The sequence below is a fragment of the Myotis nattereri genome (genome assembly GCF_964212035.1).
Source record: "Myotis nattereri genome assembly, chromosome: 1".
NCBI lineage: Eukaryota > Metazoa > Chordata > Mammalia > Chiroptera > Vespertilionidae > Myotis > Myotis nattereri.
This window is the reverse complement of record NC_138075.1, coordinates 223,307,932-223,333,944: the sequence shown is the minus strand read 5'-3', so window position 1 is coordinate 223,333,944 and position 26,013 is coordinate 223,307,932. Positions and strand designations below refer to the sequence as shown.

At 45.6% G+C, this 26,013-nt stretch overlaps 2 protein-coding genes across 2 annotated transcripts in view; both read right to left on the bottom strand.

The window, feature by feature from the left end:
* Positions 1 to 550: 550 nt before the first annotated feature.
* On the bottom strand, positions 551 to 6,504 carry FGFBP1 (fibroblast growth factor binding protein 1). Its single transcript, XM_081101219.1, has 3 exons — positions 3,871 to 6,504; positions 3,278 to 3,457; positions 551 to 1,644 (listed from the first exon to the last, which is right to left on the bottom strand). Exon 3 carries the CDS (start codon positions 1,622 to 1,624, stop codon positions 893 to 895), a length of 732 nt encoding a protein of 243 aa, XP_080957345.1. The 5' UTR covers positions 1,625 to 1,644; positions 3,278 to 3,457; positions 3,871 to 6,504; the 3' UTR covers positions 551 to 892.
* A 5,033-nt stretch (positions 6,505 to 11,537) lies between these two features.
* PROM1 (prominin 1) overlaps positions 11,538 to 26,013 on the bottom strand; it is an 87,688-nt gene continuing 73,212 nt past the window's right edge. The window contains exons 17-25 of the mRNA XM_081101209.1: positions 25,324 to 25,395; positions 23,808 to 23,900; positions 22,463 to 22,516; positions 20,518 to 20,598; positions 20,059 to 20,127; positions 14,751 to 14,843; positions 12,866 to 12,981; positions 12,324 to 12,347; positions 11,538 to 11,923 (exon numbers count right to left, since the gene is read on the bottom strand). Of these exons, the coding sequence (XP_080957335.1) occupies positions 11,893 to 11,923; positions 12,324 to 12,347; positions 12,866 to 12,981; positions 14,751 to 14,843; positions 20,059 to 20,127; positions 20,518 to 20,598; positions 22,463 to 22,516; positions 23,808 to 23,900; positions 25,324 to 25,395 (633 nt within the window). The 3' untranslated portion in view covers positions 11,538 to 11,892. The remainder of the gene's footprint in view (positions 11,924 to 12,323; positions 12,348 to 12,865; positions 12,982 to 14,750; positions 14,844 to 20,058; positions 20,128 to 20,517; positions 20,599 to 22,462; positions 22,517 to 23,807; positions 23,901 to 25,323; positions 25,396 to 26,013) is intronic.

Below are 26,013 nucleotides of genomic sequence, written 5' to 3'. Positions count from 1 at the left end.
TAAAGATACTCTCTCCAAATTCCAGCTCCAGTATCATCCCTCCATGAAGCTCAAGCTGAGTTCTTCCAGCAGTTTCTTCCTCTTCTGTTTTTTTCCTTTCCATCCTTTCCATTGGAGCCTTTATCACAGGGCACTGTTCTTATGCAGATCTCTCTCCCTCAGGCTAGAAATGAGCTACTCAAGATCAGGGGTCCTGCAGATGGTGGCTGGCAATGGGCAGCTCTGACTTTGCCAGTAGAGGGTGTTGATCCAGCATGTGGACTTGGCTTGGAGACCTCCTAGGTTCAAATCCTGCCTACTATCTGTGAGACCCTGACAGGTGTCTCACCTCATGCCCAAGGTGCCCCACTTGAAATCAGTACAGTGAGCATCAAACACCACAGAGCAAGGCATGAAAGTGTAAAGATAGGAGTTTGGAGTGGGTTACCTTATGGGATGACTTGGGATGAATGGGGAACAGGAAATCGTTCCTTAGATATTTTTTGCACTGACACGTGGAGGCCTGCTTATGAGTTTGTTGGAACTAGATGCAGAGACACAAACAATGGTTGAAAATTTTTGAAAAATGCACAGAGCTTTATTAATTTTGTTAATTAAACAAAAGAGCATCACACTGAAATCATCCCTCTGGCTTATTCAGCTCAAAGAGTGGTCATTAATGCTCAGATGCACACAGCTTTGTGGGCCATGGAAACACTGCAGTCAACAACCTCTGAAAATCACACCTAAGGAAATGAATATAAAGCGAATTCCAAAAACAAAAAAATTACAAATTCTGTTTAATTCCTGCGTGCTCATAGAAATGTTCGTTTTACAGGGAAATTGGAGAGCTTTACAGCATCCTGAAGGCTTGGACATGCACCTAATGGAGCTCTGTTCTCTTTTGACCTCCTTAACATGATTCACTCTGCACCATGGTGAAGAAGAATTTGCAGAAAGAGCTCCAGGACTCCCCACAGTATTCCAGGGCTGCTTTCTTCTGGTTCATCATGTCTGGGTCCTCCAGACACTCGGGATTGATGGGGGACTCTGCTGGGCCAGCGAGGGTGTTCTCTTTGACCTTGTTAGGCTCCATGAGGGAGGCCTCATTGGTCATGCTCTGCTCCCTGGGAGAGGGCTCCATTGTCTCCTGGCTGGGTTTCTTCCCAATTAGAGTAGAGTTCACCAACTTCAGATTGGATTCTGGGAACTTCTTTCTGCACACCCTGGTCTTCAGGATGCTCTTTGAGTCCCCACAGATGACTTTCTGAGTGCGCAGGCTCCGGCCGATTTGTTTCCAATAGGCACCCTTTTTGGTCGACTCCAGGCACGAAGTTGGATTGCCCGTAAAGGAACAGGAAAACTTGTCATCCTGTCGGGTGCAATCGACCTTCAGGACAATGCCCTCCTCCTTCTCAGTCACCACCCACCTGCAGTCGGCCTGGTCTTGGGTGACAAACTTGCCTTTGGTTAGGTGCTTGGGTGGCTGGCTTCTCTGCTCATTCCAGGGCTTGCCCAGCGTCTGTGTTTTTTCTGTGGTGGCTTTGCTGCCACCTCTTTTCTTTACTTCCTTTTTGCCCTCCACCAAGAACACCTGAGTGGCCAGAAGGAGGACGGACAGCAAAGTGAGGCTGTGAATCCTCATGTCTTTAGTTTGGTGGGAACCTGTTTGACAAAAGGCAGGTGAGTCAATGCTGGGCAGCATTTTCGCACTACAGGCTATAAGCTGACCCTCCCTCACCTGGCACATGCCTGCCTGCCTAGGAGTAAGTTCAAGAATCCTTCTGATTTCTGGAATTACTAGGCAAGCAGTCTGTTTATTCATATTTCTGCTTGACTGGAGTCTTGAATGTGAAAATTTCCTACCCTTCATTCCTTCCTTCACCACTCTCTGAGCCCCATTCATTCACTCACTTATGCCTTCATTTGCTCTTTCACTCGCGCTTTTATTCACTCATTCAACAGGCATTTATGGAGCACCTACTGTATGCCACACACTGGACTAGATGTTGAATATACCAAGGTAAATAAGAAAGTTTCACATCTTAAAAACTTAGAGGCAACTCTTTGGGGATTCTAAATAGTATTGATCAGGAGTCTGTCCCAATTGTGTCCCCAGCTTGATCTTGGGCAAGTCACTCTCTCCCTCTGGGTCTCAGTTATTTTATCTGGAAATCAAGGTGTTGCATGAGACAACTGCCCACTCCTCCAGCTCCGATGTGCTGGATTCCTATATCACAGTTCTACATGGAATCAGATGGCCACACTATGAGGAAGGACACGGGAAATGACATGCAAAGTGATGCTTGACCCAAGGTTAAACATGCACGAGGTCTGTACACTCCGAGATGGGTGGTTTGTGAGGAGGGGCAATTGGGATGAAGTAAGAACCCAAGGACAGGCATAAAGAAGGGGAGATCATTCAATTTGACTGGTCAAAGTGAACCAGGGTAGATAGGAGTGATTTTCCACCACAGCATTTAGACTGCTTAGCACAATCCTGGGCATACAGAATGCCCTTAATCAATTATTTAAAAAAACACACAAAAAAATCCCAAATCATTGAATGAATAGAATGACCTTAAACGCTATGCCAACCTGCATGGATTATGTCAGATGGGCAACAAAACTACACTGAAAAGGAGAAGAAAAATAGCATTTCTGTGCACTTGACCAGCGTCTGAGTCTCACCTTGTTGATCCACACAAGAGTGCTCCTTGGCAGGTAATAATAAATCTCTCCAGGTAACAGATGGGGCAGTTAAGTCTCAGACCAGCAAATCAATTGTTCAAGATCCCATGAAGGGCAAGTGACAAAGCTGGGACAGGCAACCAGAACTTATCTCTCTGGTCCTTTATACCACCCTTCTCACCTTCACCTTACTCTGCCTTTCAAAAATATTGGCAAGAAATAAAAGAGCAATCGTGAACAGCTCAGGATTTGGTTTGGCTTAATTCACAATGGCAAGATGATTCATATTATTGGTGCTCCGTTTTAAAAGAAAATACTGAATTTTATTTAAAAAAAAAAAAAAAAGGCTGGCCTAGGAAATGGCCCTGATCCCATTTCCAGCCTAGGTATTTTGACCTGCTATTAGGATTGAGAAAGGGGAAGGCAGTCATAGGCATGTGGGGTCCCAAAGGAAGGTGGGGCGTGAGGCTAGGTGTACCAGATGAAAACCCACTCATTCCTCATGGCAATGGGACCCCTGCTAGGATCCAGACCTCAGGAACTTGAGGTTGTGGGGAAAGCTGGAAGTGGGGCAGGCAAGCACACTCTTAAAGGGCCAGGCTCTTACCTTGTTCTGAGTATGCAGATGCAGTGCAATCCCGGGTACCAGAGCAAGTCTCATCTGCAGTGCAAGGCAGGGGAGGCCCTTTTTATAGGAGCCCAGGCAGGCAGGGTGTTCACAGGGCACACACCTGTGCAGCTCTCTTCACACTCCTCCCAGCCACGCCCCTTCGGAGGGAGCCAGCGCCTGCAGGGAAAGTGGTTGGTGTAAAGTGGGCGGAGGGTTACACACAGGACATTAGACCGCGCCCTCCAAGCCCTTCCTCTTCCCCCAGCAGCCAGTTTGGGAGGACAGCTCAGCCTCCCAGAGACCCTCTTTGAGGGACTCTTTGATGCAGCAATATCTCTGGAGAAAGTTATAAACAACAAAAATAATCATAGCTGCCAAGCACTGTGCTAGGTCCATTTTACCGAAATCTCGCTGTTCATTCTCAGCGCATCCATTCTATGATATGGGAAGCTGTGATTCACCCCATTTTACAGATGGAAAACTGAAGCACGGAGATATTCAGGTTTTGTCCAAGGTCACACAGCCAGAAGGATGAGGAGCCCAGAGTTAAATCTGGGACTCCCTGCACCCTTTGTCTGATATTTTCCTACCTGCCATTCTCAGTAAATGCTGGGTTGATGAGTGGATGCGCTGGGAAACACATCTCAATGTCCGAGTCTCTGTTTTCACTGAGGCACCTGAAGTGACTATTGGGCAGAGGAATCCAGGGCCTCCGAATGCGGGTAGGGAGTGAGTTCCTGGTCTGGGAATTTCTGCGGAAAAAATCCACCTTCAGGTCACACATGGGATCTTCGTTCTGGTCAACCTTTGATAGGCAGTCTCATACCAGAATGACAGAGCATTCACCTAACCCTTGTCACAGCTGTCACGTAACCTCTCTGAACCTCTGTGTGTGCATCTACAGATTGAGGACAATCACAGTACCTCCCTTAGGTTTTCCTACTAAATTATTTATGGGCATAATGTAATGGAGGATGATTTGGTTCATAATGGGGACTCCAGCTGTATTCCTTAAAAACAGACATATTTCATTTTGATGTTAAACACAGAGAAGGAGACTCACTTGCCAAAGAAGATGTGGACCTCATTATATTTTGCCACCTCCCTTTTCATATCTGGGCACAAGAAGTTGTACCTTTCTTCTTAACTCAGCCATAAGAAGAACAATAGCACACAAATGGCAATAAATGGCAACCAATCTGCCTTTGGGGCTGAGACACTAAAGAGCAGGGGGGACTGTGGCAATCCGGGTCGGTCCTGGTAGTTAGGTCAGCACTCAGCTCCAGTTGGCTGAGAACATGTGGCATTGGGGTTGGTATTTTCAGAAGTCAGAATTTTTTTTTTTTTGTATATACATTTTTTGAAACAAATGGAGAGTTCTTGAACTTTTAAGAAATGCCCCAACATCCAGATGAGAGTATATGGAATTGAGCTGCCATCTAACTGAAATTTTCTAAAAGTGCTGGCCTGGCCCACAATAAAGACACCAAAAGTCCTAATTGTGGTTGGATTCCACTCAAGCTGTGGATGTTGACTGGTTTACTCAGAGGTCCAAAGGGTCTTTACATAAATGCCATCGGAGGTGGCCATTTCCCCAAGCTCTAAGCCTCTTATAAAATCAGCTTATGAAGAGATCCATCCCCATGGTTCCGACCACCATCTTATAGAACACATACTCCCCAAATAGGCACTCAGTGTGGTGTTTTTGGAAACAGCGCCACACTTTGGCCACAGGCCAAAGACACCCCCACCTGCATGTCACTGAAGTCAGTGTTGCCCACTCCCACTCCTACGTCATTTGGAGGTAGACAAGATAAAGCAGCTTTGTTCCACAGGGAGATATAGATCAAGGTGGCCTCTGAAATAATGAGGAATTCATCTTGATCCTCAGGACGCAGCCAGCTTTTTTTTTTTTTTTTTTTTTCTGGAAGAAGACAAAGCGTATTTAAAGGAAACACGTGGACTCCAGGATCTTTTCTGAGAATGCTTCTCTAAGCTTTGACAAGGAACATGGGACTTCCCCCTCTGGCTTTCTGTGGACCTTCAGCCTTCCTGTGATCCCATCCCAACTTCTGCCTTGATCTTTCTATTTCAAGCAAGGGGAGTACAGTATTAGGCCAAGCCATGTAGATCTTTCCCTGTTGACTCAACCTGTCATTCCAAACTCATTTACACACACACACAAAACAAACAAACAAACAAACCAAACAAACAAAAAACAACAACAATCTGGCCACACTAGGATACTCATCCACCACTTTCTGAATACTCAGTTCACTTGCCCACTTCCTGCCTTTGCTTCTCTGTTCCCCGTACTTGGAATGCTCTTCCAGTCTTACTTTGTTAGGCTCACATGGCTCATCCTTCAAGATCCAGCTCAAATAGTGACTTCATATACAGACAACATTCTTTCTATCAGTGTCATTGGTCCCTGATCTTGCCCATGCCTCCACGTTTTTATGGATGTTCATGGAGAGAAATAGACGGTCACCCGAGTAAGTGCTTACAACGCACTGGCATTGTAATGTGTTTTCCCCGTACTATTTCACATCTAGGTACACTGAGAAAATTCTATACTTTTACTACAGGGAACTGGGGAAACTGGAAAGGGTTTGGAGCCCCAGAATGACTGTTCACAGCAGGTTTCTACAACTTCCGTATACTCCCAGGATCCAGGGCATCACTGGCTCATGGACAATGGATTACATAAAGGCGCCTCACTTTGTTCACAAGAATCTGTGAAGGAAAGTCCAGCCTGGATCCTTGTGGTACAGATGTGGAGCTGAGGCTTAGGTCACCCAAGAACATGCCTGACACACAATTCAAGAAGAATTAAATTAAGGCCTTCTAATATTTGTATTTTTAAAAAAAGTAAGGCCCTAACCAGTTTGGCTCAGTGGATAGAGCATCAGCCTGCGGACTCAAGGATCCCAGGTTCGATTCCGGTCAAGGCCATGTACCTTGGTTGTGGGCACATCCCCAGTAGGGAGTGTGCAGGAGGCAGCTGATCGATGTTTCTCTCTCATTGATGTTTCTAACTCTCTATCCCTCTTCCTTCCTCTCTGTAAAAAAATCAATAAAAAATATTTTAAAAAAGGATCATTCTTGGATAAATCTTCTCTCTCCCTCCCTCTCTCTCCTTTCTCATCCTCTCATTAACTATATATATATATATTATTGGTTTTACAAAATATTTTCAAGATACTAGTAGTTACGCTGCCCCACATCTCACCCAGGATTCCCTGTTGATAACCTCTCTGTTGATAATTATTACTCTAGTCCATATTTTGTTTAGACTTCCTTACTTTTTATCTAATGTTATTTTAAAAATCATTTCTAAACTTTATATTTAAGAATGATTTTTGGTTTCCAGCACAATTGAGCAGAAAGTAAAGAAAGTACACCCCACCCCCATCCCCTGTTGCTCATTGACACTGCTTTCCACCCTGTCTCCATTGTCCACCAGAGTGGTACAGTTGTAGCAGGGGATGAGCCTTCCTGACATACCACAATTACACAAAGTCCATGCTTCTTCCAAGAGTGCACTCTTGGTGTTGTTCAATCTGTGGATAGTCACAAATGTACAATGACATATACTCACCATCATAGTGTCATCGAGAGTATTTTCACTGTCCTAAAAATCATCTGTGCATGTCCCCTCTTTCTAACCCCTGGTAATCACTGATCTTTTTCCTGTCTCCATAGTTGTGCCTCTTCCAGAATGCCATATGGTTGGAATCATACAAGGTAAGTTCATTGATCATCTCCAGGTTTTTCATATCTCTTTTAAAAAGGAAATCATTGTGAAACAGGTTAGACATGATTTAAAGATATCTGCTCCTTTTGGATAAAATTCTGAAGCACACAGATGGCTGTGCCCCTCTGTACACACACACACAAACATGCACTTACATACATCACACATGTGCATGCTCACCATCTCCATATTTGGGGCAGAAGAAAACACTGAAGAGTGTCTTTTTGGAATTTCCAGTCTCTAACATGTTCTTTATCAAGAGTGCTGGTTGCCACCCTAGAAAGTTGGAAAAGTGATTCTTTTTCTCTGTCAATGTTGCAAGTCACCACTCACGTCAGCTTGTGACTTGCTACTTCTGTCATATGAAGAGGTGAAGATGAGTACATGAAAGGCACCAGAAACAAGCTCTACAAAGGCCTGGGAGGAAATCCAGGGAGAATGGCACCAGGCCCAGAGAGGAAAAGACTAGCACATGTTGTGGGCTGTTTAGGGGACGTGAGGGAGGCAGGAGAAGACTACCAGAGGAACTGGGGTGGCCTCTAACCAGACTCATTTATTCTGCATGCAATCTTTCATTCTGCTGTCATTCATTCATTCTTCTATTCATTTAAAGAGCACTCATGAAGCAATGAGCATGTCCCAGGGTCTTTCTGTAATGGACTGGAATGCAGCCAAGGAGACATGATCCTTGCCCTCAAAGAGAAGGCAGACAACAGGGGGAAAGACAAGGATGTCAACCATGACAATACACAGGTACTGACTATGTGAGAGGAAAGGCTACGGTGCTCAAGGTGGGGTCATCTAATTGAGCTAGGTGCATCTCTCAGGCATTTCTTAAATCCTTCCTGCAGGGCGTGGGATGGTTGTTGAAAAGGTCAGTAATTGGCCCAGTGCCCAAATTGGCCCAACATTCAAATAATCTTTAGGTCATTGAATGTGAGAGGAGGATATGTATTAGGGATGATGGTATAGTTCAATGCAATCAGTTTAAAAGTATAAATTCAATTAATTTGACAAATATTGACTGAGTGCCTACATGAGCTCAGACAGGGTATGTGTCATTGACTAGGTCCTATAGCCTCTAAAGTAGTTGAATGTATTAGCTGGGTGATGCCAGTTGCTATAACAATAAAGTCCCAACTTAGGGGTTGAACACACTGGAAAGTTATTTCATATATATATATATATATATATATATATATATATATTTGATTTCAGAGAGGAAGGGAGGGAAGAGAGAGATAAAAAACATCAATGAGGAAAGGGGATCATTGATTGGCTGCCTCCTGCACACCCTCCACTGGGGACCGAGCCTGCAACCTGGGCATGTGCCCTTGACCAGAATCGAACCTGGGATCCTTGAGTCCGCAGGCTGATGCTCTATAGTTTATACACTGAGCCAAACCGGCTAGGGCTGGAAAGTTATTTCTGCTTCACCTAAAGCCAAATGGTTGTTTCCACGGTGGAATATCACCAACAAAATTCAGTTGTTGCCTCTATAATCCCAATCTTGCTAGACTTTGTGACTGTAGCTAAATTGTTTACACATTTTGGTAGTTTTCTGTTTTGGGCATGGCTAATACTTTTTTCTCAATCTCTTTGGCACAAAATATCAAAGATCAGTTTGCCTGGAAGATCACCTGGACCTGCAAACACTGTCCTGAATTCTCCCATTTGCCACCAGTGGATGGCAAAAGTAGTGGCACGAGCCTTCTTTCCAGGTGGTGACTACACTGATGATATCTGCTAATAGGCTCCAAGGGAGAGCAGGGGACAGCAGCTTAGGAGCAGATTCTGACTCATATAAAAACAGGGGTGTTGAGTCCTGAGCAGACCTGGGGTCAGCCACCCAAGTCAATTCTTGGGGGTACTAAGGACTGCGGCTCAAATATTGATTCCTGAGACAGTAAAGGAAAAGTCACATGACCAAAGGGAAGCCCAGACTGAGTTGGACTATTTGGGGACAGGAGATAATATGTGCCTCATCTAGGTGTTATTGAGCCCTGTGTATAAACTGACCACAGTTTGTAACAAATTTGCCTGGGTAGCAGGTGTGACAGATTTTGGCCACACCAAAGTAGCACTTGAGACTGAGCTCTGCCATATTTCTGGCTGTCAGGATCAATTACAGCCATATGACATCACACCGTTCCTGGCAGAGGGCTAATGAACATGCCATTCAACAGCCATTTCATGTTTCCTCTCATTCTCAGCTGATGACATCAGCAAGAGGTAGAGAGGACTTTGAAAGCATGACTGGGATAGATCGTGTTGCTGGTCTGATCGCTGGATAGACCGTTTGGGCAGTGTTGTGGACTATCTACATAGCCAGATGTGTGAGCATTATAGCAGCTGAGTCTCAGAGGTGCTGTGACAGCGGCTGCCCACTCCAGTGTGTGCACCTCTGTGATGGGAAGCAGCAATCAGTGATTCAAACACGCATCTCTCATAGGTGAGCGACAGGGTCCTCACCACCCATCCTGGCACTCAAAGTCTGTGCGCAAGCTACTCTGGGAACACATGGACTAGGGTCAGGGATGGGTAGGAGCTGCAGAGCTAAGGGTTGAAATTGAGCAAAGTTAATCATTTACCATGCAAGCCTTCCCCTGGAATTTGCAAGCCTTTACTAGATACCAGAGTTCCAAAAATAGTTACCTCAGACACGCCATTCCTGTCCAAGTGGCAGACAGAGATGCTCCTACTCTACCTATTCCCTTTCCTTTTCTTTTGGAACCAAATGGAGACTCCCCTTCTGGACATCACACATGTAGGCTGACAAGCCTTTGCTTGAAGCCCTACTGACAAGGAGTTCACTGCCTCACAAGGAAACTTGATCTGCTACTTATTGAAAGCCTACCATGGGTGAGTGACATGGGCTCCACTTTGAGTCTATCAGTGTCAGGCATCATGCTGATCATCACACCCATCTAATGAGGTGAGGGCAATCCTCGCCCCATTTACAAGAGGTGATGAGGCTAAGGGAGCTCACGTTGCTTCTCAAGGGAGAGCCATATTGAACTGAGGTCCATTTTTCCTCTAACACATGGCGGGGAACCAAAGGAAATCAAGACAGGAGCTTTGTGCACAAGTGTTAGCGATCTAGCTGGGAGACAGCAATGAAATAAATGCTCATTTAGAATAGATATGTGGTGAAAATCACTGATCAGACCTAGGGGGGTGCTGGCAGCAGTTCAGGAAAGGCAGGAGGGCCTGTAGGAGCCCCTACATGGGAGAAGAGGAGTGGAGACGGACGTTTCAAACTGATGGTCAGCTTTGGGGCTGGTGGTTAGCCCTGGAGATACTCTCAGGACTGGCTCTGCCTTCTGCCTTCCCTCCTGCAGAGGTTAAATAGATACAGGCTGCTTTGCAGCAATCCATTGTTTGTGATGGGGCATAGTCGCATTTCCTGGGCTATAGACCAAGATCGGTCCTTTGTGGTGATTTGCAATACAGCTTGGCCAAGTATAATGTGTTTTGGACTCATCTAAAAAGCTTATTAAAATACACATTCCTGCCCAGCCAGCGTGGCTCAGTGGTTGAGCATTGACCATGAACCAGGAGGTCATGGTTCTATTCGGGACATGGTTCTATCCGGTCAGGGCACATGCCCAGGTTATGGCTGGATACCCAGTGTGGGGGTTGCAGGAGGCAGCCAATCAATGAGTCTCATCATTGATGTTTCTCTCTCTCCCTCTCTCTTCCTCTCTGCAATCAATAAAAATATATTTTAAGAAATACACATTCCTGGGCCTCACCCTCAGTGTGTCCGGGTTGTAATCCGAGAATTAGGATTTCTAGAGCTCCCCACATGCTCCTGTTGCTTTGCGCCCTCAGGCCACACTTTGAACAGTGCTGATTCACATTGCATTTCATCATCAGAAAACACTGGCTACCTATCTGGGGATTTTAGATTGAAATGTTAGGAAATGGTCTGTGCCAAACCCACCCTGGCCTCTGCTGTCCATGTACTAGGAACTAGGAGCCGTGGGATGAGGGATTTGGATCCTCTTCCTACCTGGACACTTAAGGGCTGTGTGATGTTGGGTCACTCGCCTCTGTCAGTTTCAGGCACTTAGTTTATCAATAGGAATACAACTGCTGACCTCATAGAGATGTGGTGAGGATTAGATGAGGGGGCAGGTGAAAGGCAAAGGGCCTTCATAAGAAACAAATGTGAAGGGAGAGGCAGAAATCAGAGTGCTAAGTCCACAAGCCAAGGAATGCCATGGACTGCCTGCAATCATCAGACTCTCAGAGACTGGCATGGATTCCCTCGGGCCCTCTAGGGGAAACCAACTCTGATCGCATGTTGATTTCAGACTTCAGATCTCCATAACCAAGAGACAATGCATTCCTGTTGCTTTAAGCCACTCAGTTTATCCACTTCGTTATAGCCACCCTAAAAACATAATACAGTGCCTTAAATGGTAACTATTTTTTCAAGAAGAAGATATTGAAATAAGAAGGTTTTTTTTTTTCAATAAGAAGATTGGAGTCATATTTTGGAAACCATTCTTTTATTGTTCACACTCATATCTGCTATTTGTGAACTTCTTCCAACTACAAGTCTAACTTTCTGTGCAATGAAATGTGACAAAATTCATGTCTGGTTCCAAAGGCTAAACTGAAAATGAATGAATGTGTTACACGTTTAAACTCTTAGGGAAGACTCAGATGGCGAAAGCCCCACTTCGAAAGGTGGAAAGCAGGGACACACTTTGCGCCCTGGGCCCACGAGGGCATGTTTCGGATGCTACCACCGATTCTGTAAACTCCTAAAGGGCGGGTTCTCTTCCAATACTTGGAGACGCTGCAGACCAAGAACCGTGCAGTTGGATCTGTTCACCAGCTTTGCTCATAGAGGTTTAGAGGCTGACCTGTACATTCTGCAACACAAACAAACATCCCCCAAACACCGCATTATCTCTAAGACGAAGTAGTGACGTCATGGATTACAGAGAGAACATATAAATGGTCATGTGACCACTTGTTAACTCTACAAAGGCAAATGTGCTCCCTTTAAGAACCAAATATTAAAACAACCGTTTTATATATTTGCATTTAACATACAATTTTCTTTAATTCAGCAAGTATTTCTTCAGCACCCATATGCCAGTCCTCATTTTTAAGAGCCATCGGCATTTATTTTTATCTGGACATATCTATTGTTGTTATGTAATTTTAAGACATTATTAATTTAGCTTAAAAAGTCCATTGCATAATAATAAAGACACCCCCCCCCCCGTCCCATCCTAAGAACATGGTTTAAAAAAAGAAAAGGCTTACTTTTTCATGGCTATATTTTCATCACTATAAAACACACAAAAAAATACAATTATTTCTTTTAAATTACTATCATAGCTCAACAGCTGTACCCCCTGCCCCATGTTTTTAGTCTAATATGATGTTGACAGAACCAGTTCAGGAGAAATACAGGTTGAGAAGGAGAGGCGTGATGTGAAAATGAAGTGTACAAGGTCGCAGAACTCAGAGCGAAGGGCAGACCATAGGGTCGAAATGCAAACTAGTGAAAACAGCTACAAAGTCAAGTGCCAAGTCCCCGAGACAGAACTGCAAACAAGAAATAAGAAGGCTGGTTAAGGAAGCCGAGGAGAGTAAGCAAGCAGGGAAAAAATAGTTAAATCAAGCCCGAGAAAGTTGGTACAAAGAAATTATCTGAACAGAGATGACCCAGTAATTTAAAAAAAAGAAAAGAAAAGAAAAAGAAACAAGTTTCATCTCATCAGAGCTCGTCTTTAGCAATCTCTGTGTGGGCAGCAGCAGAGGAAGTGACCCCCAGCCTCTGCAAGTCGCCTGCTCCTACTTACTCTTCGTAGACATCCTCCGAGTCCATCCTCCGATAGTACTTGGCTAGCTTCACAGCAATAATTATAGCCGGAAGTAGCAGTATGGTAGCTTTTCCTATGCCAAACCAAAACAAATTCTAGGGAAAAGGAGAAAACCGGGAGGATTACATGCATGAAGATGGGAAATGGGACACAACAGTTACTTGGGGAAAAGAACTCTATTTTGCAGTTTTTAGAAATGACTTCTAATTTCATTCATTGAAACCACTGGTGAACTTGATAGGAGCCAGCCACTGGGTAACACGCTACAGATTATTATAATTCATTAACTCTTTTTAAAAACCTTGAAGAAAAAGTAACAGAGAGGGTAAGTGAGGGAGCCAGGTTGGCTTCTAGGACATGCAAAATAGCTGTGAGCCAGCCCCCTGTGCTGCCAAGGGTGCAGCATGGACAGCCACAGGCAGGGGCTCCAGTCCCCTTGGTGAGTTGTTCTGATGTTACGGTGACTAGAACCTCTCTGGGCTTTGTCCCGCCTCTGAACCGTGGACAGCAGCGTCCTCACCCTATGACATTACTGTGTGAAGAAGACGTAGCAATGCTTAGTGTGTACTAGGTTCTCAACAAACAGTCCATGTTTATTTTTTTTAACTTTTATGACTCTAGAGAGAAAGAGGAAGGGAGGGGGGGAAGAGAGAAACATTGATTTGTTGTTCCACCTATCAACCTACATTTTTTCATTTTTTAAAATCTTTACCCAAAGGTATTTTTCCATTGATTTTTAGAGAGAGTGGAAGAGAGATGGAAAGACAGAGAGAAATATTGATATGAGAGAAACACATCAATTAGGTGCCTCCTGTAAACCCCCCCCCCCAATCTGGTCCAGGTACATGCCTTTGACTGGTACATCCCCTTTGGTTTGCAGGCCGATGCTCTGTCCACTGAGCCAAACCGGCTAGGACTATCCACCTACATATTGGTTGGTTCTTGCATGTGCCCTGTCCGAGGACTGAACCCACAACCTTGGTGTATCAGGATGGTGCTCTGCTAGTAACCAACTGACTACTCCATCAGGGCAACAAATGGCCCATGTTTAATTGAGCCAATCTTTCAGGTAGCTGGTAAGCTGGATTCAATCCTGTTTTGTCTATAAAGCAATGTTAAAGTATTTTTTTAAATAGTTGCCAATATCCCCAAGTCAGATTTCATAGAGAAATCTGGATTTATGTATTTTCTTGAAAAGTCTGAAGTCATGTCTCATAACACCGAGCCCTTCCTCCCGCATGGCAGCATCGGCTGGGGCTGAGCGCTGGTTCTTCCTTCTGGAGGGTGTCAGCCTCAGTCTGCCACAGCCACACCCCTGACTTTGACAGCCAACGTTGTTTAAACTTGCTCAGCAATCAGAACCGAAGCAGCTGCACCATCAGATGATGCTGTGTGTGCCCAGACAGGGTCTCACATGTGTCCTGCTTTGTGAACCTACAACCCGCCAGGTCCCAGGTTCAAGTATTCATGCTGTGCCTTAGGCTAGTCCTGTAGGCAACTCCAGAGCAGTCCTCCCCAGTCCACCGTGAGGCAAAGGCAGCTTGGGTTAAACGACAACCACCCAAAGCCACCAATGACTATCCCTTTCCAACTATTCTGGACAAATAGTTTTCTTCACAAGGGTCTCCTACCTTCTGTGAACACAGTTCTAGTAAGGAACGAAGAATCACAGCTCAGTCTTTGACTTTTCTAGTGAATTAGGGACACGAACATATTCATTTCTATTTTAGATGTTAGGTCTAAATGTAACACACCTGAGCAGAAAACTATTTTATGTTACAGTGTGTAGCACAATCCTGGGGGGAGGAGAATCAAAGATAATGAGGTTGGCGCCTGTCCTTATTTTGAAAGATGAAATTCTCACCATGGGTCTGGTGATGTAGTTGCACAGAAAGACGTCAAAAGCAGAATCGAAAGCAGTGGCCACAGGTTTGCAGGCTGCGATTTCCTCCATAACCTGAGAGGGAAAGAAACACAGGCAGACTCTGAGCCAGAGCTACAAATGCATGAGAGCCAGGCATGCAGTGCTCCTCCAGCCTGTTTTCACAAGAACGATCTCTGTCCGCTAAGATTCGGAGCTGAGAGCCGGAGCTGAGAGCTGGTTTCTATGGGTGAGTTCAAAGACGTATAAAAGTATGTGTTTGAAAGCAAGGCCCTGAGTCTCTCTGAGCCTCAGTTTCCAGTTTGCTCACCTGTCATTTGTAACAACAGGACCCACCCTACTGGACCCCTGAGAGAATAAAAAAGTACACCTGGGAGAGGATGCGGAGAAAAGGGAACCCTCGCGCACTGCTGGTGGGAATGCAGACTGGTGCAGCCACTATGGAAGACAGTATGGAGTTTCCTCAAGAAGTTAAAAATGGCCGAAACCGGTTTGGCTCGGTGGATAGAGCGTCAGCCTGCGGACTGAAGGGTCCCAGGTTCGATTCCGGTCAAGGGCATGTACCTGGGTTGCGGGCATATCCCCAGTGGGAGATGTGCAGGAGGCAGCTGATCGATGTTTCTCTCTCATCGATGTTTCTAACTCTCTATCTCTCTCCCTTCTTCTCTGTAAAAAATCAATAAAATATATTAAAAAAAAAATTAAAAAAAAAAAGAAGTTAAAAATGGAACTCCCATTTGACCCAGTGATTCCACTTCTAGGAATATATCCCAAGAAACCAGAATCACCAATCATAAAGGATATATGCACCCATATGTTCATAGCAGCACAATTTACCATAGCGAAGATCTGGAAACAGCCTAAGTGCCCATCAACAGATGAATGGATTAGAAAACTGTGGTACATCTACACAATGGAATACTATGCTGCTATAAAAAAGAAGGAATTCTTACCATTTGCAACAGCATGGATGGAACTGGAGAGCATTATGCTAAGTGAAATAAGCCAGTCAATGAAGGAAAAATACCACGTGATCTCACTCATTTATGGATAATAAAGACCATTATAAACTGATGCATGCATATAAGCATAACCAATGGACATAAGACACTGGGGGTAGGGGAGGCCAGGGGAATGTCAAGGGGGGCGGGGGGAGGAGACATATGTAATACTCTTTGTAATACTTTAAGCATTAAAACAAACAAAAAAAAAACCCAAAAAACAAAAAAGAAAAGAAAAGGGAATAGGACTGCAGGCCTTCCTTCCCGCAGGGACCAGTGAGCCACCAGCAGAAAATGAACAGCTCGCGCGTGTAAGCTGCCTTTGATTAACCTGGGCCTCTGGCTCACACCCCTGGGCCTTTGCTCGGGGACTTGCATGGTGATGGAAGGAAGCAAAAGTCTGCCATCCTGAAACTGCTTTTTTGGATATTGATTTTAAGCTGTTTATTAAGAAACAAAAGACTAAGAAAGAACCTTTGACCCTCCCCACCCCCTCTCCCGCCCAAGAGAGTCAGACCGAGAAGCCTGCTTCTGGAAGGAGGTCTTAGGATGCTGCCTTAGCCTAATGAAGCATGGTCAACAGGAGGGTTCAGGCAGGTGCCTGCCAGCTTGGTAGCCCCTGTGCCCGTTGTTTCTGAGTCGGCCAGCAAGAATTGTCCTGCCACGCGGGTTCCGATCTTCCTCAACTACCTGCGAATCGCCACTTCTGAAATCTAATACCCCATTCTCTCCCTTTTCTCCTTTGTCCAAAATGCCCGGCATACCCAATGTTGGACTTTTCATGGCTGTATCATGTCTATGTGAATTCCCCATGCGCATGTACTAAACTCTGATTTTCCTCCTGTTAAAAAAAAATGTACACCTGTCCAGCAAAGTGTCTCAGTCTGAATTCTTACCTGACCCCTTTGGAATCTGACAAAGGATGTGGGAAGAAAATGGAAAGCTGGTTAACTAATAAGTGCACATTTTAGAACCGGGGCCAGCAAACTTTTCCTATAAAGGGCCAGAGAGTAAATAGTTTAGACTTTGCAGGTGAGATTGCCTGACTCTGCCATGGCAAAGGCAACCACAGACAATATCCAGACATGGGTGTGGCTGAGTGCCAATAAAGTTTCATTTACAAAAACAGCAGTACCTGCTGACCTTGTTCTAGAAGACAGAAAACAATGTACTTATTCATGAGGTGAAAGTAAATAAGTTCAGTGAATCCCAGACAGATGCTCTAATCCCATTGACTTAAAAGAGCTACATTCATTCATTCCACCCAAAAAACATTGGAATATAGACAATGGAGAGTGTCTTATTTCTCTTCCATCTTTGGTTGGCTCACCTATAGACCTTACAAGGCAACCCATGTTAATAACCCTGTCTCTCCAAGTTCAAACAACATTACACACACTCTGTATAGGCTTCTGTTAGTTTACAGAAAGTGGGGTAATGGCTCATTTTCTGTATGTTTTTCTGCATCTTGCTTTTCTCTCCAAGTCTCGTGGTGTGGCTCTGATCATTTTGTACAAATGGCCACTTAATATTCCCAGTGTGGCTCGTGTATAACACAGCCATTCCTGTCTAGACTCGCTTTGGTTCCAGAGTGTTTGCTTTGTATTCCAGGTATGAATGTGACCCAAATGTGGTCTCTTGGTCTAGTGGAGGAGATGTGCAGTGGTGATGGTGGTGATAACGATAATGCATTTCCTCCACCACCACTCACTTGGATGCTGGCACTGAGAAGATCCTGAGGTCCTCACACCTGGGGCATGGGAGGAGGTGTGAGCACACACATCAAGAAGCTGGCTCTTAAAGGAGGACCAGGTGCATGGCCCACCAACTGCAGGAGAGTGGGTACCAGAGGCAGGGATTGGCAAGGGGGATATAATATGCAGAAGGAATTGCATGGAGAAATGTGAACATTTGCCTGGCCATCATGGCTTAGTTGTTGAGTATCAATCAACCTATGAATGATATGTCATGGTTCAATTCCCAGTCAAGGCTCAATCTCCAGTGGGGGGGGTGGGGGGAACGCATGCAGAAGGCAGCTGATCAATGATTCTCCCCTCATCATTGATGTTTCTATCTCTCCCTCTCCCTTCCTCTCTGAAATCAATAAAAAAAATATTTTACAAAAAGAAATGTGGAAGTTTCAGGGAATCAAGCAGTGGAGTGTGGCTGGAATGTGGGGTGGGGCAGAACAGAAGAAGATGGCCAGGCAGTTTTGGCTCATATGGTGAAGGGCCAGGGATAGGATTTGAGAAGCCCAGGGCTTCTCAGGGGTAGCCCAAATTTTCCTGAGTTACTAAACTTCTTCAAGTCCATTTGGCTGGCAGCACCCACCCAAGTTAGTCAGCTATAAGCATCACCTTCCCCCAATGAAATAATCCTCGAGGGAAGCCAGCCCAGAGCTCAAGATGACAAAAGGCATTTTTCAAGACACCATATTCCACAAAAGTTGGGTGCTGGGAGCAATGTGCTACCTTAAAACCCCTGGAAACTTTGCTCTTCAACTTTTCTGATATATTCATGGAGATATAACGATTATGGAGTGAATTGCATTCCCCCAAAGTTCACATGTTGAAGTCCTAACCCCAGTACCTCAAAACTATATTTGGAGATACTGTCTTTGAAGAGACAAGTCAGTTGAAATGAGATCATTAGGGTGGACCTTAATCCAACATGATGGGTGCCCTTACAAAAGAAGAGGAAATTTGGACAGACACTCACAGAGGAAAGACCAAATAAAGACACAAAAAGAAGACTGCTAACTACAATCCAAGAAGAGGGGCATCAGAAGGAACTTGCCGGGAGCCGGTCCATCCTTGCTGTTTCAAAGGACCTGGCATATGTGGCATACTGTTCTTAAAATGTTTGCTCACCTTCTTGGCACTATGTGTTTTAACCAAGGTCTCCTCTCTGAGAAAGGTTGTTTCCCCAGGTAGGGATTTTTCCCTGAAGTTAGGGAGGGGATGAAACTCCTTAACTAAGTGCCAGGCGGGTAGTTAATCACTTTAACTACAAACAATCATGCTTAAGCTACATAATCTTTACTCCCTGGAATGGAGATAAGAAACGCCCTAACCTTTGTAATAGAGATTGATAGGATTGAATCAACTGGTATAAATACAGTTGTAACAAGACAACAAGAGACAGAACTTAGGAGACAGAAAGAAGACAGAACCTACACGGAATCTAGAGACAGAAGAACTTCGCTGGAGAGAACATGGCAAAAGGTCCTGGACTGAACCTGACTACAGAAATTGGCAAGAGAACCTGACTAGAACCTGGTGACTGAACCTGGCTGGAGAACCTGGACAGAACCTGGCTGGAGAACCTAGCGAGGGAACATGGCTACAGAACCTGGCTGGAGAACCTGGCTGGAGAACCTAGCAAGAGAACATGGACACAGAACCTGGCTGGAGATCCTAACCAGAACCTCTCTGGAGATCCAGACCAGAACTTGGCTGGAGATCCTGGCTAGGCTGCTGATCAACTGAACGCTGTCTCCGTGTCATTCCTTCTTCGCCGACTCCGTCCTCACCTTTGGGGACCCCTGGACCCGCTGGGGTTGGATCCCAGCAGGAACTAACCCTACCAACACCTTGATCTTGGAGTTCTGGTCTCCAGAACCGTGATATGATAAACCTCTGTTGTTTACACCACACCTAGCTGATGACCAGCCATGTCCTAGGCTTAGTGCTGCCCATGGTGTATACAAGCCAAGCTCCAAATGGACTCGATCTTAGGGAGCTCATGGTTCACTCGGGGAGACACAGTCAAGTGTGGCAAGGATCCCTGGGAGGAAGGTGAGCCCAGGAAGCTGCCGGGGGAGACAAGGAGGGGCATATTCTCCAACCTGGTGGGAGGCCCAAGGAGCTACCCAGTGTGGATGGCACTTGTACTGTGTCTCACGGAGCCTCCAGTTGTGGTCCCCGCATTCAAGGTCTTTTTCTTTATCTCCCACCAAATTCTTAGGAATTTGATTTTTTTAAAAATATATTTTATTGATTTTTTACAGAGGAGAAGAGAGAGGGATAGAGAGTTAGAAACATCGATGAGAGAGAAACATCGATCCGCTGCCTCCCGCACACCCCCTACTGGGGATGTGCCCACAGCCAAGGTACATGCCCTTGACCGGAATCAAATCTGGGACCCTTGAGTCCACAGGCTGACGCTCTATCCACTGAGCCAAACCGGTTAGGGCAGGAATTTGATTTTTATTTCCTTCTGATTTTAACCTAGAAAATGACTGTTCTAACACATGACTTCCGTATGGTCATAAAAGAGAAGCTACTTACAGCGCTCTTGGCCCAGTTCAGATAATATTCAAAATATGAAACGATTATATCTGCATACTCCTTACTTTCCTGGAAAGAAATCAAAGAGTAGGAAAACTGTTAGGATGATACTCTACTGAGTCAGGTAGTTATGGTCACATATCTACTTATTGGCATACTGATTTTTTTTTTATGTCTTTTTTGGCCCCAGCCAGTTTGGCTCAGTGATGAGAGTGTCAGTCCTCAGCCAGTCAAGGGCATGAACCTGGGTTACAGGCTCGATCCCTAGTCCTGATTGGTGTGTTTGCAGGAGGCAACCAATCGATGTCTCTCTCTCACATCAATGTTTCTCTCTCTGTGTGTCTCCCCATCCCTTCTACTCTCTCTAAAAAAATCAATGGAAAAATATCCTTGGGTGAGGATTAACAAAAAAAGAAAAAAAAGGAAAAGAAAGAAAAACTATTTTTAAAAAAGTCTTACTTCAATAATAATAGATGGAAGATCGTTTGTGATGAATTTCTGAGAAGAATCCAAAGCATCAAGAATATTGGTCACTTGCACCTGGAAAACACAGCAACAATCAACATGGTTTCGAGTGAGAAAAGGGTTTCATCGGACAGTTTGAGTATTGATGTGAGTGCTGTTAATTCAATCCCACACCACCACAGCTTGTAAGGCAAGGGGACCATAGAACCAGCTCAACGCTCCGAGGTTCAGGGGGAAGGACATGGATATGTAGCAAGCATTTCCTTTGAGCCAGATACTGGGCTAGGTCCTTTATCTGAATCACATCACTGAATACTCACAAGGACGAAAGGAAGGTACTGTTATCCCCCTTCATAGGCGAGGGGGCTGACTCTGCCCAGTCAACAAGCCGGGAAGCCTAAGACCTGGAATTTGAACTTTCACTCCAAAGTCCACATGCTTTGCACGGTCATACAAATAAGGACAAGGCCACTGCCTACCCACAGGGCAGCTGGGTGCAAATTAGAGGTGCCCAGAGACCTCAGGGCACGTAGCCTAGACCAGGGGTGGGCAAACTTTTTGACTCGAGGGCCACAATGGGTTCTTAAACTGGACCGGAGGGCCGGAACAAAAGCATGGATGGAGTGTTTGTGTGAACTAATATAAATTCAACGTAAACATCATTACATAAAAGGGTACGGTCTTTTTTTTCAATAGTTTTATTCATTTCAAACGGGCCGGATCCAGCCCGCGGGCCATAGTTTGCCCACGGCTGGCCTAGACAGTGAGTCAAGAGTGGCTTTCTGCCCCCACCTGCCCCTCTTGAAGGTCAGTGCATAGCTGCCTGTTGTCACCCTTAATTCTGAAGTGTGTTGGGGTGGCACAGGATCTATATAAGGCCACCGGTCTGTCTCAGATTCCCTTGGCATGGGACACGCACTTATGAAATGGTAACCGTGACTGAAGGTACAGGGACGGTCCAGAGCCGAGTAAACCTAATAGTCTTCAGAGGAACTAAGTCAGACCTTGGTACGTCAACAAAGAGGCAGGCTCAATGCTGCCCAGAGAGAAGACCAAGGGCCACCTAAGGAGCCCACAGTTTCCTGGAGCAGGGGGGTGGGCAGGTGAGACCCAGTCAAATATGGCAAGAATCCCTATGATGAAGGTAAACATGCGGAGCTCCGAGGAAAGCCCGGGGAAGGACATGAAGTTTTCTGTGGTGGGGCTAACCTTCAAAACCTTCAGGGCAGCCCATTGCATTAAATGAGAAATATTCCTGAGCTGCCCATTGCCATGGTGGCTGCAGCTGAATGCAACGCAGCCCCGGAGCTCAGTTTCCATTGTGGAAATGTTTCCAACTCAGAGAGCCCCTGTGGTGAACTGTATTAGTTGGTCACGGCTGCCTGGTGATGACAGGCATGTTCGTGGGGCATGCTTTGGCCAATGGACGTAGAGGAAGTGGCCATGTGCTGGCTCTAAGAAATGGCTTAAAGGGCAACCTGTGTTCCCATTCATCCTCTAAATTCCTGTTCTGCACTCAGAGGACATGAGGCAACCCAGACAGAAACTGCTCCTCCAGGCTGGTCTCTAGGGAGGGCAATGTATGGAGAAGCCTACAGTCCACCCAACAGTGAAAGTCTGTGGTCAGAAGGCACTGAGACTTGAAGGCTGTTTGTTAGGCAGCATTCTCTTGGTGAAAGTGACTGGTACATCTTCTAAGTCTGCATCCTACACATCCAAGTGCAGCTTTCCCATGGGCGTAACCTTGTGCCAAAATGAGGTTTGTACTGATAGAAGTATTTACCAAAAAATCATGGTAGAAAAACCCAGTTTGGCATTTAAAATAAGTGAATCATTGAGACTTTTTAAACATGTAAAGTACCTGAAAAAGCAACATCTCTGAAAGTCTGTATGCGCTTTATAATAAGACCCATGACTGAAAAAGAAAACACATCCTTGCCTTCAATCCACTGCCTCTTTGTTGAAGCTCCTGAATTTGATGGTGTAGTTCTTTCTAGTAAATAAACAGAGGCAACAGTTTCCAGCTTATGACACGAAGCAGCAAGATCACACACCTTGTGCACCCCCCTCACCCGAATCCAACTTTACTCTGAAATGGGTGTGATTCTGAAAAAAACAAAAAAAAAAAACAACCAAACACCAGTCTCCAGTAACCGTGTGCCGCACACACCTCTATGTGGGGAACTGGAAAACCAGGATGCATATTCTAGAGCTGCAAAGGGCAGTATATAGCATACAAGTCTGTTACTTAAAGTAAAGCTGCCCAACACGAGTGGTTTAACGTGTATGGTTTAGAACAGGGACTGGCAAACATTATCAGTTTCGGACCAGATAGTAAAGAGTTGAGGCTTTGCGGGTGATGCCCTCTCCCAACCACTCTACTCTGTGCTCTTGCAGCCAAGAGCAGCCACAGATCATCTGTGAATAAGTGAGCACAGCTGAGTCCCAATAAAACTTTTTGTAAAAGAGGGCAACAGGCCAGCTTTGGCCCACAGGCTGTGGTTTTCAGGGCCAGAGTTAGTTAACTTCTGGTTTACACTATCGGTCATGAGTACAGAATAACTTGCCTATTTGTAGATAGATTGCTCCAGCTCTGAAAAGACCATGGAGCCCTGAGTCTGCTTGAAGGAAGGCATTTAAGAGACATGCAAAACCCATCTTTTAATGTGAACAAATTTGGCCCAGCCAGTGTTGCTCAGTGGTTAAGCATTGACCTATGAATAAGGAGGTCGTGGTTTGATTCCAGTCAGGGCACATGCCTAGGTTGTGCGTTCAGTCCCCAGTGTGGGGCATGTAGGAAGCAGCCAATCAATGATTCTCCTCATCACTGATGTTTCTATCTCTCCCTCTCCCTCTCCCTCTCCCTCTCCCTCTCCCTCTCCCTCTCCCTTCCTCTCTGAAGTCAAATATATATATATATATATATATATATACACACACACACACACACACACACACACGAACAAATTTGTGCTGGGCATAAACAAGTATGGCAGAAAATTGTGATGAGCACAGCACAAACATTAAGAAAATTCAGTAAGAGGATTTTTGGGATACACTAATGAATTAACAAGTTAGAAGAAAAAGAGAGGGACTAGTTCTAGTAACTTCTGAAGTCGAGGTCAGTGAGCTAATATGCTTCTCCAAATAGCTCAGCTTCTCGGCCTGAGGCCAATCGAATTTGACCCTTGTGACATGCGCACGTGTCCTTGGGCCACAGGAAAGCCCGCCAGTGAAATGGGCCGTGGTCAGTTTGCAGGGAGATGCCAGAGGCTGACTGTTACCAGTTGCAGTTCCAAAGGCAGGAACTTGATATTGTGAATGTCTTTGATCTTGATTACGTTCCTTGTCAGGGACTCTTTTAAGACTCCGGGGGGCTACAGAGAGAAGAAATAAACACAGATCAACCCCATTTTTCCAGATGGCAGAGCACTTGAATGCCCAGCCCTTGTGCCATGGTATCTGTGGGCCTGGAAGCTGCCGGGAGGGGCCTCACGAGCTATAAGTTTTAACCCACATTCATTAGCCATCCTGAGTGCCCTGGGCTGTGTTCCCACTCTCCCACCTCCCGTAACAGAGCTAGAAGTCACTTTATAGTACCCATGGCCCTGCTTTGCAGTGAGAAAACCAAGGCTTGACTGAGCCCGTGTTCTTGAACTCACACCGCAGTAGGGTTTACTGTACGAAGGGGTAAAGGTCCTCCTGCCCCGTCTTATGGGTGAGGAAATGAGGGCACAGATGGGGAAATGTCTTGCTCAGGGTCCCACAGTAAGGAAGTGGCTGAGTCAGGATTTCATCCGGGTCTTCCTCCAGACCCCAGGTGCTCCCCCCACCCCCTTGCCGCCGGCCCATGCTCCGCTGCTTCTTGAAAGGGACCATTTTGTCTCCAGCCAGCAGAGCAGCCAATGAAAGGGATGCTGATGAAGGAGGCCCGGATGGGGACACTTCTTTTTTTTTCATGTATTTTTATTGACTTCAGGGAAGAAGGGAGAGGGAGAAAAAGATAGAAACATCAACGATGAGAGAGAATCATTGATTGGCTGCCTCCTGCACACTCCACACTGGGGATTGAGCCTGCAACATGGGCATGTGCCCTGACCAGGAATTGAACTGTGACCTCCTGGTTCATAGGTCGACACTCAACCACTGAACCACGCCAGCTGGACCCCTCAGCCATGCCTTATTAGTGATATGGAGGGCCACAGGAAATCTCCTCCCATGTCCTTAGTTACCATCCCCTGCGCTGCATGGAACACATATGCAAATGGGTTTGGCAGAGGAGGGGTTGCTGAGGAGAAACAGAACCAGTGATAAATCCATTATGGGCACCAGCATCAAGCCCAGGCTTCGGGAAGAGCTGTGTGCACCCCGAGGCCACCATGGGAGCCTTCCCACGCTCACAGATTTTTGGGCCATGCAGCTGTGGCTGCTGATGGAAACTTGAAGAAGTGCTTGTCAAGAAGGGATTATCTGCCAGGCTAGTGTGGCTCAGTGGTTGAGAGTTGACCTATGAACCAGGAAGTCACAGTTTGATTCCCGGTCAGGGCTCATGCCCAAGTTTTGGGCTTGATCCCTAATGTGGGACATGCAGGAGGCAGCTGATCAATGATTCTCTCTCATTGTTGATGTTTCCCTCTTTCCTCCCTCTCCCTTCCTCTCTGAAATAAATTAAAACATTCTTTTTAAAAAAGAAGGGGTTCCTTGTGGTGTGAGGAACCCTTTCAATAGTTCCCCTAACAGCCGTGTTGGCACTGGATATTGACAAGGATTTCAGAATTTAATTGGGCCTTCAGGACTTACCAACTTGTTGGCGTGTTCTTTTAAACCACTTGCATATGTTAAGAGATTCACTTTTGTTAACGATTTACCTGTCTGAAAAAAGAGATTAAAAAGAACCATGTCATGACTATGGTTTTTTAAAATCTTAATAACGTCTAATAGGCAACAGAAGGAACATGGCCCATAAAATCGGGCAGACACTCATGCATAGCGTCTGCATTCGTCTTTAGACCCATGCGACCATACTATGCGACCACATGGAGAACAGATGTACTGACTGGCACGTGCTGTCATGCAGATGAACCTCAAAAATGGTGGGCTACATGAAGGGGTCAGTGAGGGCCATTAAACACAAAGGTCACATCCTGCATGACCCCACTCATATCAAATACCCAGGACAGGTAGGTGCATAGAAATGGAGCACAGGTTGGTGGTGACCAAGGGCCAGGAGGGGGGACGAGGGGCAGCTGCTGAAGGGACACAGGGCTCTGTTTTGGGGCGATGGAGGTGTTCTCGTGCTGGACAGAGGTGGGGCCCTGTGTCCCAGTGCGATTATCCTGAACACGAGCGATTGTTCACTTAAAAATAGCTGCTTTTCTATTATGTGACTATCATCTTAATAAAAAAGTAAATCAAAACAGACTAAAAAAGACTTGTGTTCTAATTCCCCTCCTCCCCCCAAGACCAATTGTGGACACATGGGTCATACAT